This window comes from Crocodylus siamensis, chromosome 4, assembly GCF_052110815.1.
Source record: "Crocodylus siamensis isolate JL-2025a chromosome 4, ASM5211081v1, whole genome shotgun sequence".
NCBI classification, from domain to species: Eukaryota; Metazoa; Chordata; order Crocodylia; family Crocodylidae; genus Crocodylus; species Crocodylus siamensis.
The window spans coordinates 160970933-160987571 of record NC_143398.1 but is presented as its reverse complement, the minus strand read 5'-3'; the positions used below and the strand labels follow the sequence as shown (position 1 = coordinate 160987571).

Sequence of the window (16639 nt, the reverse complement as noted above, 5' to 3'; positions counted from 1 at the left end):
GTCTGGTGTGTATGGCTGGCCTTTTTCATTCACAACCCCCTATCCTGCCTACGTTGCTGTGGTGCCTAGGAAACAGTCCTTCTGGTCCCCAGTGGCTTGGGTCCACATGGTCTTTCATGCCTCTTAGCGTGTGCCCTAGGCTTCACACAGCTGGGTGCAGGGGCTGGCACGCAGGGACCCTGGTTTGTGCCCTGAGGTCAAGGAGGGGAGTGGAAATAGGGAGCAAAGTGATGAGAGGGGATAGGGCAGCAATGAGAGCCAAGAGGACTGAAGGGTTACAGCATCTTCCTGCAGTGCCAGGAGCATGAGTGAGAACCTTCTCCAGACTTGAACCAAAGACTACACCCTGCCATCAACCCTGTGGCCACCCCTAAGACAGCCAACTGCAAGTGGTACCTGCTTGTTCCAGCAGAGATGTTGGAGATAGGCAGATGTGATGCTGGTCACTGCTCCCTTGCATGCTTTTGGTTATAGAACAGGGTCTGCCGGGATGGATTTTGGAGCCAGGACACTAGATTTTGTCCCCTGCTTGGGGAGGGGGATGGGGATGAAGGTTAGTGAAGATTAGAGGACTCGCAGGGGGAAGCTGGGGCCCACCTTAGCTTTCCTGGCCTATCCCTTCCCTGCTCTGTGCCTCAGTTCCCTTAGGGAGGGCCTGGTGAGCCTCAGTGGGGAAGGATTCCCAGCTCACACATGGCAAAGTCTTTTGCATCATGCACCACTGTGGGCATAAGCATATGTGGTTGCAACACAGGTAAGCTGCTGAGGCCAGGTGGGGACAGGCTTGTGTGAGATGTGCTCCCTGCAACCCAACTACTGCCACAGCCTGAAGCACCCTGACCAGAGGTGCTCCATGATGTCTGCCACACAGCCATGGCCATGCCTTATACCAGATATGTGCTTGTAAATGACTGTTGACAGTGACCCTTGGCACATGCTTTGTCTATGGGCCTGCATGCATGTGTTTGCATGTGCCTCTGCCTACAGGTATATACTCCAGCAGTAGTCGCAAACGGTTTTCACTCCCAGCGCGCATACTCTCTGTCTCCCCCATACACTTGCCTATGCTAGGCATAAACAGGCATATGCACACATACACATACATTTGTGCATTCACACACATGCTGTCCTATACTAGCCCCCATACACACGCACATTTCTACACTACCCCCCCCACACACACACTTGCTGTTTCTGAACACTAGCAGCATGTACTCACCCCCCACCAATGCACTGAATTAGCCACAGCTTTACACTTTATTTAAAGAAATTCGTAAGCAAAATGAAAACAACAAAAAAACCCCACATGGAACCTGTACAGAAATTTTCAATAAATATTTTCAAAAGTAAAATTTCCTTTCTTAAAAAAAAAAAAAAAATCGACTAACCACCCAAACACTGAGGACCATCACGGTTCTACACCTACATGTTTTTTTTTCCTCCTTGGGTTTTTTTGTTGTTGTTGCTGTTTTTTATTTTTTGGAGTGTAAACAGTTTTGGTGATTTGGGGGGGGCGGGGTCCTGTGCCCATGGCAAGGGCAGCCTGGGCAACAGGCTGGGAGGAAGGCTATGCCCTGCCTGCTGGCAGGAATAGGGCACCTTCCTCTGATTGTCTGCACAAAAGAAATCCATCTTTTTGAATACTAATCAAGTGTTCCCAGGATATGGGCTTTTAAATATTGCAGGGCTGGGGAAGGAGGGAGTGGGAGGCATCTCCCCTAGGAAGGAGAATCTGAGAGTCAAATACAGTTACTGCAGGACTGAATTCCCCTTCCTCCCCAAACGGCTTTAGTAGAGAAACTATGGGGGTTGAGGGACATTTCCCCTGCTCTTTAAATGCTTCATTTAGTTGGAAGACACCACCCTCCCCTTGCTTCTTTTGGGCTGATTTGGGGAGCGGGGACCAGGGTAGATGCACCACTGTGTAACCACAACCTGCATTTGCTGATACTTGTGGGCAGCATCCCAGTACCAGGAGCCTGGCCCTGGCACTGCCTGGATGGCGGTATGGCTTGCCCAAGCCTCTCACTCCTGTGGTGTCCCCTCAGTGAGCCATGGACAGGATCTGCCTGCCTGGGAAGCCCATCAGGATTCTGGGAAGGCCTTTCTGGCCAGGGCTGAAGCAGCAAATGCTTTGTGGAGCAAGGGTTGAGCTGGTCATGCTGTGGCCAGCCTCTTGGTGCCTCCCAGCCCGACCGGACCTACAGCAGTGGGGTGGGCATGCGGGGGGGGCGGGGGCATGCTGCCACTGTCTCACCCATAGCAGCCATGAGGTCTTGGGGAGGAGGCACAGCCTGGGCTTTGGCACTAGTTCCTGGTGCTCTAGTTACAGGACAGGGACTGGAACCCAGCTCATACTCAGCCAAACTGGGCCCCTGTAGCACACCTGTCCAAGAGGAAATGAGCTTTAGGCCTGGCAGCAGTGATACTGGTTTTCTTTTGCTGGCATGGGCTCCATGGCACTTAGGAGTGGGAAGCCACCAGAGCCAGCCGCATTCACCCCAAGGGGAACAACCTGCTGGGTACACCTCTGCCTAGCTGGGTCCTATGCCGTGGATGGGAGAGAAGGGACCTGGCCCCCAGTAGGGATTCTGCCTGCTCAATCCAATGAGCTTGGGGTGTGGGAAGCCCAGTGACCCGTCATGAGCCTGGGCCTCGTAGACACAGGGGAGATTGGGGCAAGGGAGGGAATCTTGAGGGTCTTGTCTCCAGGGTGGGATGGGGAGGGGGTCTAAAAGGAAGAGGTGCAGGGTAGAGCCAACGAGACCTCCCCCTGCCCCCAACAACTTTGCTTTAGATATGATAGAGGAGAGTTGGCAGACCAGCCACCACAGCCACACAGTAGCTTGTGCGTGTGCCAGGTAGGCCAAACCTGAGTAAGGTAGTAGGAGCAAACACCTCTTCTTAGTCACCAGCAGGCAGGTGCCTCAGGAAGCCACCTGCTGGGAACAACCTAAGCCACCCACAGGGTTTTGACTGTTGCTGTGGGAGGTCACTATGCATGGGGAATGCTGTTGTGATGATATCTGAACAGCAGGAATCAAGATCTGTTGCCTTGAGGAGTGGTGACACGTACAGTAGTTGTGAGGGCAATTTTTGCTCTGGATAAGCAGAGGCAGCAAGCCCAGCTTTATGGCAAGCACCTGGAAGGCGGCACATCTCATAAAGAAGGAAATCAGGCCACAAGCTGTTTCCTGCTAGGGTCCATGGCTGTGTCTGATCATGCATCATTTCTTCTGCTGCTGCTGCGAGCAAGGAGTGATAGGGATAGGGATGGCAGCTGCTTAATAGGGCCTACAGGTTGGCATAAGCCAAAGCCTGACATAGTGCAGTGCCTCTTCCTTGCACTGTGGTTGGTGTGAGCACTTATATCAGGACATTTGTCCACGAGAACATGCACATGTATTGTGAGTACATGTGACCAATTCTCTGCATCTGGGCACATGCCAGAGAGAGCCAGGGAGCACAAGCACAAGTGTAAGTATGTGTGCGCAAAACTGTGCCTGCTCGTGCCTGACTGTGCAAATGCTCTTGGTCATGAGCCCACTTACGAACACAGCCAAGCCCAGTTGTGCTTATGCTGGTGTGCACACACCACTACTGGCTGTGCTTGTGATTGAGCACGCAAAAGTGTACCCATACACTGGGGTGACTGGACTTATGCACGAAGATAGGGAAAGGAGTGCGTGCATACTTGAGTGCACCCTGATTCATGTGCACACATGGTTCATGTATACACATGCACACATCAGTGCATTTGTGCACGAGCACACACAATTTATCAGCACAATGGTAAAGGTGTTCACACATCCAGCAGTGACTGGTGTGTGCCTAGAGGTCTCCGAAGTGTGCAAGAGAGGGTGAAGAGGGGTCTGATCAGCAACAGACCAATGAGACTACAACCCAGCCTTCCAGCTGTATTGTTGCTCCTGCTTCCCTCCCCCCAACATCACCTTTTCCTGGGGCAACCCTGATAGGACCTGGGGGCTGGGGAGGGTTTGCAAGAGGGAACTTATTTTAACATCACATAGAAATCGCTGAGTCCTTGCCCCTCTCACAAGCACATGCCTGTCCTCAGTTGCCATAGAAACCATAGTAGCCAGCATCTCCACCCCCTTCTTTGTCATAGAGGTCCCCATTTCGGGCCGGAGGGGAGCTCTCGGCACTGGAGACATAGGGTGAGAGGCGGCGGCGCTTGCATTCTGCATCATACAGCCCAGAGTCTGACGAATCGGCTGACTTTACCGAGGCTGGCTCGGGCCACACCTCTGCGTCCTTCCCCTTCTCTTCCCCGGAGGGCAGCGGCCGCAAGTCCCGCATGGGCTGGAACCAGCTCAGTGCCCCTGGGCTGGGCTTGGGGTGATACTGACCAGGGGTCCAGGCAGAGGGTGAGCTGAAGGGGTGGTGATCCTGGTAGTAGGGCAATGTCGGGTGGGCTGATGCCTGCAAGGTGAAGGGCTTGACGCCATAGGACATGTACTTGTTCCCAGAGTAGTTGCCCTCATAGGTACCGTAATCCAGGGAGGGGGCGGGGGGCTGCTGGGAGGTGAAGTACCAGCGGGGAGGGTCCTTGTGCTGTAGAGGCAGGGGTGGTGCCCGGTCTCCATTGTAGTAGCGGCTCTGGGGCAGCGGGTACTGGTCGTGTAGGAAGGACTGGAAGCGGCTGCCAGGAAGGAGCTGCTGGCAGCTGGCAGTGTCAGGTGGGGACGGGGTGACGCGGTCACTCTCTGAAGTCGTGTACAGCCTGCGGGAGGGAAGGGGGCAACAGAGATGGGCCAGGGGTCAATTGGGACCTTGCAGCAGTGGTGGTGGAGAAGATGGATGTCTCGGGGGACAGTGATGATGAGTGGAGGGGGTTGTCTCTTGCTCTGGGTTGAACTCTAGTCCTGGACCATGGGGTGCTGCAGGAAGTGAGGTGAGCTGAGGGGTGGAAAGGGATCCTAGCCCCGCTCAGTGGAGAGATGGGAGGAATTTGCTGGCAGGCAAAGCACAGTGTGCCACAGAGGTTGAATAGACCTCCCTCTTCTGAAGCTAGGGGGAAGAAGACCCCCGTGTCACTGGAGGCCCTGTCCCCAGCACTAGACTGCATCTCTGCCATGGGGTGAAGGGCAGAAGGGCCCACAGCTCCATCTCAGAGCCCAAATCCCAAATCTGAGATTCTCCAGGTGCCTGCCTGCCCTCTTGGTGAAAGCCTTCAGGGTTAACACCAGGTCAAAGGCCAAACTCAAGTAACAGGGATATCCTTGCATAGGAAACCGAGGAGAGAAGATGAGCCTGCCCAGGGGCACCTGGCTGGATGGCTGGCTCTACTTCTGGGACAGAGCCTGAGGCTGTGTTGAAGTGAGGCTCATAAGTGATGCAGGGAGCAGGGGAGCAAGGACTTATGAGCCAGAAGCCAAGGGGCTGTACATTGGCATCTCTCTCCCAAAAGCCAAGAGAAGGATTTATACCAGTGGAAGATCCAGCCATTTTTTAGAAGTGGGAGGAGAAAAAGGCTGGGGAGAGGAAGGGGAAGTTCTTCCCTATGGGATCTGAGGTATGAATGGAGCTGGAATGAATATCAGGTGGACAGAAGGGAGATACTCACGAGTCAAAGTTGTCCCTGAAGCCTTTAGCAAAGGGGTTGTGGTCGATCTTTAGCTGAGTGATCTGGAAAGGACAGAGCAGAGCCTGGGAGAGTGTCTATGTTGGAAGATGAGGGAGGGGCAGAGAGCAGGAGCCAAGGCAACCTCCCACCTCCCTGCACCCTAAACCCTGGGTAACCCTCCCATACACAGTAAAGCCCCTGCAGTGTCCTGGCCCACCCCCTTGCTCTCCCTCAGTGCCCACCCTGCCCATCCCAGCCTGACAGAGGGTCTAGGCTGTGGACAGTTCACACTGGAGGGGCCGAGTGTGATGCTCCAGCCACCATCCCACCCATAGCTTCCAGCAGCCTCAGTGCCCTCCTTGGCACAGTACCCTCTGGTGGCTGCTGTACCCCTGCCCCTCCCTCAAGGGGTTGCTACTGCAATGGGGAGGCACTCTCCCCCACCCCTCCTGCACTTACATCGGCATTCTGGTAGGCTGTGACGGCGATGAACTGAGTCTCAGGGAAAGTGAAGGTCTGGGTGTGGGCAGAGGGGTACGACTCATCCCCCTCACCATCCTTTACCTCAGTGACATGCAGCCGGGGCTGGTACTTGTGCAGAGACTGCAGCACAATCATCTGTGGAGGGAGCGGCACAACTGGGTGAGGGGTGTTGATAACAGGGCAGGGATCAGGCACTTGGACCCATGGGCCAACATCATCCCCACTGGGCAACTTTGGCAGGGGGAAGGGGGGAGAGCAGAACAGTGACCTCATGGCCCACAGGGTGCGATCTTCTCTCCACTGCTCTCATACAGCAGTGAGTTCCACAGGTAAACTGAGTAGCAAAAGCCAGCACCTGGCAGTGGAGGGAAGACACTGGGGAGAAGGCAGTCTGCATGGGGCCAGGTTTGCAGCACTGAAAAGCCAGTGGAGAAAAGCAGGCAGCAGCTGGAGTCACCAGAAAGTTTGAGGGCTGCTGAGGGCATGTGGGATTCTCTTCAGGATGTTCAAACAGTGCCCTGAGGGATCACCTGCTGACCGTTGGGGTCCTGGCTGGCACCAATGTTAGCATCCTACTGGGGAGCTCTGTATGGTGTTGTGGCAGGGGGTGGTGCCAGCCCCGGACCAGGTGGAGGAAACTGTTACCTGGGTGACATTGTTGGATGCTCCTTTGTTATTGGTGAGCTTGAGCTTCCCAAACGAGACCTCCTGGCGCATCCAGTGAGCACCAGTGTTGGGGGAGTCAGGATGGACGTACAGCCGGTTACCTGCAAGGCAACCCATGGTTAACACTGCCCCATCCCCCAGCCTGCCAACTAACTCCTCTCCCTCCACTCAATGCTCTTCAGCTTTGGGCTGGCCCCTCAGAGCCCCCTCCTGTTAGCTAGAGCCCCTAGGCTGGGACCTTCCACTCAGAGCATGGATCCCAGTGGCAGAGCACCACTTGCGAGTTCACGACCATCACATCTTCTCTTGCCAAGGGAGGAAATTCCCCCTTGCTTCTACCCCAAACCAGGATGGGCCGAGCTGCCCGAGCAGCCAGGGGACAAGCTGGGCCCCTCACACCAGGGGGCACAAAGACAGGATACTGGGGCACTGCTGCACAACCTCCTCTGTCCACGAGAGGGAGTCCCGGCTCCTGGGAATGCCACAGAGGTCAAGGGCAGCCAGTTCCCTGCTGGGATCATGTAAGGACAGGAGAGAACAGAGGCAGGGGAAAGGGGGAAGCTCTATGCACCAAGCAGGTAAAGCAGAAGGGAGGGGTGTCCTCCTGCTCCTTATCACTCAGTACATCACAAAGGGACTAGCATGGTGTAGCCTGGACCAGAACCAGGGAAGTTCATTAAAATCTGTCCCATTTTATAGATGGGAAGGGACTGTTCCCCACCTGCCTGCCTTCCACTTGGGAATTACAACCCTGAGAGCCTGGCCATGGCTGTTCTGGTCACAGAGCCCTCTGTCCTCTGCCCAGCTTCTGGAGTGGGAGTCACTGGCAGGAATGGTACAAGAGCACCTGGCTGCTCCAAGCCCAGCTTCTCCAAGCAGAGAGCGCTGCAGAGGATGCTACTCAGGCCCTGGCCATGAGGAGCTCCCAGCTACTTCAGTTCCAGCCTCAGCTGGTGGGAAGCACTATGGAGGATGGTGCAGGAGCTCTTGCTGTGGGGGAGCTCCTAGCTCCCTCTTCTCCTGGCATCTCCCAGCACCATGTGCCATATGCACATGTAGGGAGGGCAGAAGCACCAACTTTGTGGGGGCCACCTAGCTTCTCTCAGGAGCCCTGATGGAGATGGCCCCAAGCCCTGCCCATCCTTCTATAGCCAGTGGGTTCCCTCATGTTGGGACTTGGGCTTCTCCATCCCATGAGTGAGACAGCTGGCTGGGGAGAGGAAAGGAATGGGAGTGGGTGGCTCTGGATTTGGGACTTCATACCTGGCATGTTCCCCTCTGCCTTGCCGCACTGGACCCACTTCCCGCCTTGGTACCTCCAGTGGTGCTGGTCCACCAGGACGATGTCAACACAGACATTGTAATGAGCCACGGGGTCCAACCCAGTGAGGTTGAAGCTGAGGAACGGGAACATGCGCCTGGAGAGGGGGAGCAAACACAGCCTGTTGCATTACAGTGGGAGGACCCGTAAGCCTGGACACCTCCCCCCTGAGCCCTTCCCTGCCATCAGTGAACTCAGGGTTGGGGAGAGGGTTGGCCACTGACCCCCAGCATGCCCCATGCATTTGAGACAGGATATGAGGGGACAGAATAGGTGCTGAAGGGGATGTCACCAGGGGGGCAGGCTCCATGAAGAAAGGAGCTGCCCTGAAGATGTATCCAGCTGTGGTGGGTTGTGGGGGGAATGTGGTAGCAACCAGGCAGGGCAAATGGTTGTGGCCTGGTTTGCCCCAGTCTGTCATCTGCACGGAAGTGGTGGGCCCTGCTGTGCTAGGAGCTGTATAGACATGGACATGAATGCAGACACACACAGTCCCTGCCCTATGGAGCTCAAGGCATGAAATCACCCAGCCAAGGGTTGGGAGGGGAAACTGAGGAATATCAAGAAGCATCTTTGCCCAGGGCCCATGGCAGAGCTGGTTTGAACCCACATCTCCCAGCTCAGCACTGCAAGCAGGAGTCCTGGGACAAACTTACCAGCTCTAGTACAACTCCTGTGCCTGCACTTGTCCCCACATCTCCCTAGGGCTGCTTTTCCAACACAACGAGCTGGAGCCTGGGCAGCTAGAACATGCCAGTCATTGCCCAGCACTTCACTACACAGGGGAGGCAACATCAGCCCAGCATTAGCTGCCCAGCCCCTTTCAAGAAGGCGCATTAACTGACCAGAACAGGTGGCAGCTCTATGCTGGACTCATCCCCACATCCGCTTCCCACCCCCACCCCTGAGCCGCTCTTCCGGTTCAGAAACCAACACCATTTCTATTTTCAGCTTCATCTCTGGGCTTGGGAAGGACATGTGAACCAGAAAGAGAGGGAGGGAGGAAGAGAAGCATAGAAAGAAAAGGGAGAGCAGGGTCTGCCAGGCTGCAGGCTGAGAGCTTCATGTCAGTCCCATCAGAGTGACTCCTGAGCCCCTTAGTCACAGCAGGAACAGATGCCCAAGCCAGGCAGCTGGGGAACAGGAGATACCAACTAAGCTTCCACTTGGCCTCCTACTGCATGCCACTCAAGGGCTGGGTCTGGCAGGGTGGGGAGGTCCAGCAGGTCAGAAGACTGGCCACTGCCATAAACCACATCACTCCAGTGAGCTGGAAGCAGGAAGGAAGCTCAAGGACCCCAAGCCGTACCGGCTTCAGGCCCTTACGCTGAAGGGGTAAATTCTTTTAGCTGCCACTATGTAGTGGGGTTGCCACAGTGCCCAGTGGGTAGCTAGCACCCTCTGGTGGCCAGTGGTGTCACTGCTCCTCACTGATGAATGCTTTGATGTTGCAGACCAAGGCAGCTGCTGCTCTGGTTCTGCAGGTTGTGGGTTGAACTGCACGGGGAATTTTTTTTAAACAAACCATTTTTTAATGCTGACAAACATCAAATCACCCGAACAGAATATGTCCACAAAGCAACATCCAGCTTCAACACATCACCTCACTTGAACACCACTTGAGGGAGGGGAATCTTCATAATTAAAAATAAATAAAAAAATGGGACATTTTTGGCAAAGGAAAAAAATAGCATATTTCTCAAACCCCCAACATTTTTTGTTTGCTTGATTGGTTTCAAAATCTTAGTATTCAGACTAATTATCCTCAGTCAGGGGGCTCATGCAAGCCTGGAGTCCCTTAAGATTCTTTCAAGGGTGTCGTGGGGTGTGCCATGTAAAACTAGCACTTAGGTGTGCAAATCGGAGATTTCAAATAGGAAGCCATAGTGGCAAAACCATGTCTGACCTGTTGTGGGCTGTCCGAATTCTTTGCAATGAAAGGAATATTCTGGGGGTTTTTTTTCCTGTAGTCAAACAATGAATGAAAAGGAAGAGCTGGCATTTTCTGATGGGGGCCTTGAGTTTAAAAAGGTTGAGGACCACTGATCAAGACTAAGGGGGAGAAAAGAAGGGATATGTGTAGGGAAAGGTCAAAAGTATGTTTGCACTGATCTGAATAAAAATAATATTCACTTTCTGTTGATCAGGTTCTGACATTTTTGCAAGAACTAAAGTTTTCTTCCTGATTTGGGACAGGAGAACTTTTGGAAACAACAAAAAATCTTGCAGCACAGGAAACCCATTTTCTGACAGGCCAAGATGCAAACACCTTACCTAATGACAGTGTCATTGCTTGTGTGGACATGGCTTCTTAGGTTGGCCATGGCAGCCCTGGCCATGTCACAAGAGCAGAACCACAAAAGTCTCCACTCCTGTTGCACTGCTTACACAACTCACTGCATGCACATGCACGCATGCACATGGTCCTGTGTAGAAGAGGCACTGCCCACTGACTCCATGATTCATAAGTATGTTGACAAGCCTGGTGGACAGGCAGGAAGCTGGGAAACATCCTGTCCTTCAACTCTCAATTGGATGACAAGGTTTGGTTTGGTGCTTATAGCGATTTCCCTACAGACTTCAGCAGCAAAGTAGCAGCAAAGGGAAACTAGGGGAGACTGGGGTTTTTAAGGGCAAGATTCTCTAATGGTACAAACCGGTGTCAAAGGTCAAGGTTCCCTTGGACTCAGTGGCCCATTGCCCCCCCCCACTGGCCTGCAGCTGGGGGGGAGGGAGGGAGGGGCAGGGGTATGGACAGGCAAGGTAGCCAGCATCCCATCCAGCTATTTTGATTCTTTAGCCTGAAGGACCAGGGTCCCATTTAAAACTGGTCACATGGAGGCACCCTTGGCCACCAGTGCAAAGCAGAGCTGAAATTCACTCCTCTGGCTGGGTAGGGAGACACTGTGACCACTCTGCCACTGCACCCCTATTGACTGGAAAGGTGCCATATCACTGGAAGGAGTAAAACTTATGCAGAAGGAGAATTGAGGCCTAAGGTACTATTAGCAACAAAGGCAGAGAATTTACTATTGTACTCTATGAGGCATGCACAAAGTCCAGTTTTATATGCTGGGGTCTAAGTCTGACATAAATCTATAGGACATGCTTACACTGCTTTAAATGCGTCTCTATCAGAACCTAGATGCATTGACAGTGGTCCACTGAAGACACCCAAAGTTTTCCTTACTTATCCTGGTGATATGCCGCTGGCTCCAGTGGGAAATCCAGTTTACATAGGAGTAAACTAGAAATGAATCAAGCCCAGTTATGCAGGTGTCAAATCAGGAACACCAACAAACCCTTCTGGCCTCCCACCAGAACCATTAGCTCCAAGATTTCTAGAAGCTGGGAGTCAGCCATCCTCCCTCCCTACACCCCCAAAAGCCATCACGATTGGCTATAAAAAGGGCTGCTTTCCAGAGTCAGGATTGCAAGGTTCTTTCTGCTATCAGGAGGGCTAGAAACCTCTTTTTTTTTTTTCTTTTTTAAATGAAAGCCAAGCTTCCCTCAGAATCACTCAACTCCCAAAACCGTGGCTTTCAGGTGAGTAACTTCCTGCACCCCTCCAAAGAGTCTCCATAAAATCATAAAAGTTGGCACCACTGGATTTTGGTCACCCTCACCCAAGTGTAAATCAGGAGGGGGCTCCATGGAAGGACAAAGGTATCATGCTAGTGGAAAGTTACAGTAGTGGAGATGAGCATCTTTCTAGCACGGACACTGGCTGCTGTGGTTCCCCTGCTTCGCTTGTGGCAGGTTAGGGTATTATGTCTAATGTTGGACAAGAGTTGACAGTAATTTTATGAAGAGTTTAGATTATGGATTGTATAGGACAGTTTGGATAGGAATGACCCTGCCTCAAGCAGGGGGTTGGACTAGATGACTTCTGGAGGTCCCTTCCACTGCTACTTTTCTGATTTCTATGGCCATCTTATTGTTCCTTGTTTGTGCAGTACCTGGTGCCAGTGGGTCCCAGTCCAAGAGGGAGCACCTAAGCAGTTATATAAGAAGAACGTGTGAGAGGAAAATGTGAGCCCTCATGGTCTACCTCACATTCCCACTGAAGACAAGATGGAAGACCCTAGGCATCAGGCACACCACTGTAAAATTCACCTCCTCCAAGAGTACAAGACAAGGGTTTACAGGGAGGTCTCAGCAGGGCCAAGGTTGGTCCCAGTCCAACCTTTGTTGGTCTTTGCTCAGTGCTCATCCTTCCCAGTGTCTAGGATCTCTTGGTGCTCAATAATAATCCATCAATCAAACAAGATGGCTCCATATGGAAAGGACAGTGAAGGAGGGAGCAGACAGGAGAGGGGGAGAAAGGTGTGAATATTTTACTAGCTGGTGAATAAAAGATGTGCTGTGGGTGGGGAGGCACAAGGGTCTCGGACGCAGCCTTGGGCAAGATGCCTGCCTGCCTGCTGAACTGATTGCTAACTATGTGCTGGGCCCCAGGGATGAGGTTAGGTAGAGGTCACCTGATCCCAGGGCAGCCTAGTAATGGCAGCTGGAAGTTATCCCTGGAGTCATGCCAGCTGCCTTTGGCTTCCTGCTGCAACTGGGAGTCTTGGTTGAGGCTAGGGTAACCCTTCAGACACAAAGCACCTACAGTGTGTACGCACAGCCACATATACATGCCACAGTACACGTGAAATGCACTCATGTCTGCACACCTCCAACATGTGGCAGAGTCAGGCATGAGCACACATCTATGCACAGATACACATAGCTGTGACAGGCAACATGCCTACATGCACAGATTCACATGCCATGTAAATACAATTAAGTACACAGACACACAGGATTAGTAGACATCAGTCACAGAACACATCAGTCAGTCACAGCTTGGGGTAACCAACTTGAGGCATGCATGCATGCCTGCCACAAGTGGCGTGGGAAGTTTCTTGGTGTTGCACATAGCAGATCAGGGAGGGGATAGGCAGCACAGTGGCAGATAGGGAAGGGAACAGAAAATAGAGCAGCAGGTTAGGCAGGAGGCACAGGGAAGGGAGAGAGGATCAGAGTGACACTTGTGGAAGGCATCAAGCTTAACTTGTAGTATACCCGCCAAAAAGGTTGGCCCCCACTGCTCTAGCAAACACATACACACACTATCAGTTGTACACGCCACCCCCCAGACCAACTCCCATGTTGCATTGTACCTTGATTTAATCATTTTCACAAGATCACACTGGTGATTTACATTCACTTTTCATCAGTCTAAATGACACTAGGAGTTGCAAATGGGGGAGCAGGGGGGAAACCAAGACTATAAATGGAGCTTGTGAACCAGTGACCACATATACACAAGTACCACCAATCACACTCAGCACAACAGGAGAGATGTGTGCGACACCCTGATGCTCTACTCTCACCCCCCCACCACTTGCTCCCCACTTCCCCAGCTAAATGCACCAGCTCTGAGCATTGTCACTGTTTAAACTTTAAAGGCCTCGTTTAAATATTCATCTGGCTTCTCTCCTTTGGAAAATGCCAATGTGAACTTGGAGGGGCCTGTGAACAGAGCCTGGCCTGAGCTGAAGGACTGGCTGGGCATGGGTGCCATTACGTATGGCAGGGGGCAAGAGGAAACACCAAGACCCAGCAGAAGACTTGACCTGGGAAGGGGTTATGCCAGCCCCAGACCCACTGGTACTGCCCAGAGAGTGTACCAGGCAGGACGGGTTTTCCCTCCTTCCCTTTCTTGACTCCCTCATCCCCTTCTGCGTCCTTCTGCTTCACGCTCTCTTTCCTCTCTCCACTTGTCTTTCTCGCTTCCTTCCTTCCTCTGCTTGTTTTCTCCACTTCACCCCCCCGCTCTCCTCCGCCTGCTTGCCACAGCACATGATGCTCAAAGCTGATGAGTGGAGGCACGGCTGGTGTGGTCCCCACGCGTGGTTGGGTGCGGTGCACGGCCTCCCATGGCACTGTGTGGGAGGGGGGTGCGGCGTGGAACCAGGATAGGCTTTGCCACCTCAGGCATTGGGTTTCCTTGAAGCGCCGGCGTTTCTCATAAAGCAGGTGCTGGGGCTGAGTGATTTCAGGGCTCTGTGGGATGACCCAGCTCTTCAAAGCAGGAGCAGGGCTTGCTTCTCAGAAACATCTTTGGAAAGCCCAATACCCAGGCCTCACCCCCATGGGCAGGCCAGGCTGGACAGAGGGCTGGGACCCTCCTTGCACCAAGGCTGGCAGACCCCTCCCTGCTCTCAGAATGGCCCCAAAACCCCTGTCATGACACGAGAGGATCACTGGGAACAGAAGCCCATCAGAAACCAAGCCTCCTTTCACATCCCTGTGCTGCTGTCTCTGGTGACTGCCCCTTGGGCAGGGAGGACCCTTGCCAGGCTCCCTCCACCACATCCCTGGTCAGCAGGGGTTACCTTGGACAGACAGTCCCTGGCCTCTCGCTAGCTCCGTATCTCCAGCCTCTTCACCCCACCAGCCTCAACATCCTCTGTGTCTATGCTCTGCCCTTGCCCATGCCCAAGGCCTGCTGTACCCCCAAACTTAATCCCTGATCCTGCTCACATCCACAGCCTGCCCAGAGTACAGTCCGTCCCTGCAGAGCCAGCCCACATCTCCTGCCTCTGACCCAGACCCTGATTTCATTCAGAAACAAGCCCCATGTTTGAGAACACCCCCAAATACTTGAGCTTCTAACAAAAACAGATATTTTTAAAACCTGATACACAAGAAACCTCATTTTTTGAGCTGGAAAGGGGAAGGGGAGGGTAAGTGGGGGGCACTGTAAGGGGAGATTGTGGGTCAGGACTGAGGAGAATTTGCAGAGAAGTGAAGAGAGGAGGGCATCATCCCTGGCCCAGAGAGCCTCAAACCACTGCCTTCTTCAGAGACAAATGTAGTGGCTCTTGCCTGCATCAGCTGTCCTGCCCATTCCACAGCTGAGACTGTTACCAGCCCAAGTTAAAGTCATGGGTCCAAACTGTCCCGGAAACCCAGGACCACGCCAAACCCAATCCCTGCCCTTGCAACAAGCCGGAACTGGAACCCCAGCCTTTGCAACCCAGATCTGAGACACACATCTCCACTGACATGGACAAACTGGTGACACCCCCAGTCTAGGTTTTCATCCACCCCTGGGTAGTGGGGGAGGGGGGAGCAGTTTCATCCTAAGAGCCTGGGTTTGCAGCTCCAAGGGTGAGGAGGAGGCTGGATCTGCTGATCCCCTCTCACATGGAGCTATTTATACTGTACGATACAGGCTTTTTGCCACAGCAATTCACAGCAGATCCGGGCTGGGTAGGAGGGAGCTGGCTGGCTGAATAGGGGGGCTCTTTCTATGCACTTGCCTGAGCAGCTGAGGATCTTAGGATCTTCAGCAACTTCCACGTTGCAAAGAACCAAGAGCCAGATCCTCAGCTGGTGGAAACCTGCATGGCTTCTTGCCTCAGGGGCAAGGTTAAGTGTTTCAAGCATGGCTTCTCCTTGCCTCAGCAGAGCCCATGCTAGTTTTCATCTGGCCCAGACAGGCCTAGAAGCTCAGCAAGGCACAAGGAGACACGATCCCTGTGCCAGGAGAAGAGGTCCCCTCAGGTTATAGCTCTGCACACCATCAGGTTTCCTGGAAGCACAAGAAGAATGTGAAGGTGCCTTTTTCAGGCTGTATTGTCCACATATTGCCTGATAAGCCCATGCAGTGGGTAGGACCAGATGAGTTCACTGAGCCTCTTCCAGGTCCCATTGAACATGGGTTTTGCCAACGACTTCCAACAGGAAAAGGATCAGGCCCTATACAGCATCTTCTGCAACTCTAAAAGCAGCAGGTGCTATCTGAAATGAAGCCACCTTTGAGGCAAGACATATGAGCAGCCAAACACAGCAGCAACAGGAGGTCACAAGTTATCCTGCCTTAGAGAAAGTACAGCCCAGAGCAGACAGAACCACTTTGGAGTCCGATCCAAATGGCACAGAACTCAAGAGACCTGGCTCTCTTCCTCAACTCGCACTGATCATATTTTGTCCTGTCCCTCTGCTGTGCCATAGGCTTTTGTATCTTTGTGCCTCTAGATGCAGCTGTCACTCTCCATCTCTGTTGTATCAGAGTTGCTGGTGGGGGAAAGGAGAGAATGCTGCTCTCTTCCTCTCAAATCCACCACAGGGCCAGAAAGCCATTAACAAAGCTATGCAAACCTCAGGAGTGGGGCTATCATTTTACACACGAGGAAAACCCAGGCCCAGAGAAAGTTGCAAAGCTGGAAACAGAACCCAGGTGCCCTGCCCATCCCATCCCCACACCTGGGTCACTGGGCTAAGGGTGACTAGGAGCATTTAGAAGGTAACACAGCTGACCCTTTGTCAGGGTAGTGTAAGTCCAGAACTCACTGCTATGACAATGTTTTGATCCTTTTCTCCAGCTGACAGGCATTTCCACTGTCTCCAAAATCATGTTAGCGGCAGCCCCTGATATTGATCGTCTGTGTCTCCTGTATCACCCTGGTCCACTTGGGATGGAAATAATCAGCTCTGCATGGGTCAGACCCTTGGACACAAGAGCAAAAGGGCTGTTACCCAGGCCTGAGCAAGGCAGCAGGGGCAGCCCTCATACAGAGAGAGCCTCT

General features: G+C 53.1%; 1 protein-coding gene across 1 annotated transcript in view; it reads right to left on the bottom strand.

Annotated features, from left to right (window-relative positions):
* Positions 1 to 152: 152 nt before the first annotated feature.
* The window catches only part of TBX21 (T-box transcription factor 21), a 38288-nt gene continuing 21801 nt past the window's right edge, over positions 153 to 16639 (bottom strand). The window contains exons 2-6 of the mRNA XM_090044610.1: positions 8000 to 8154; positions 6716 to 6837; positions 6047 to 6205; positions 5588 to 5649; positions 153 to 4744 (exon numbers count right to left, since the gene is read on the bottom strand). Of these exons, the coding sequence (XP_089900736.1) occupies positions 4075 to 4744; positions 5588 to 5649; positions 6047 to 6205; positions 6716 to 6837; positions 8000 to 8154 (1168 nt within the window). The 3' untranslated portion in view covers positions 153 to 4074. The remainder of the gene's footprint in view (positions 4745 to 5587; positions 5650 to 6046; positions 6206 to 6715; positions 6838 to 7999; positions 8155 to 16639) is intronic.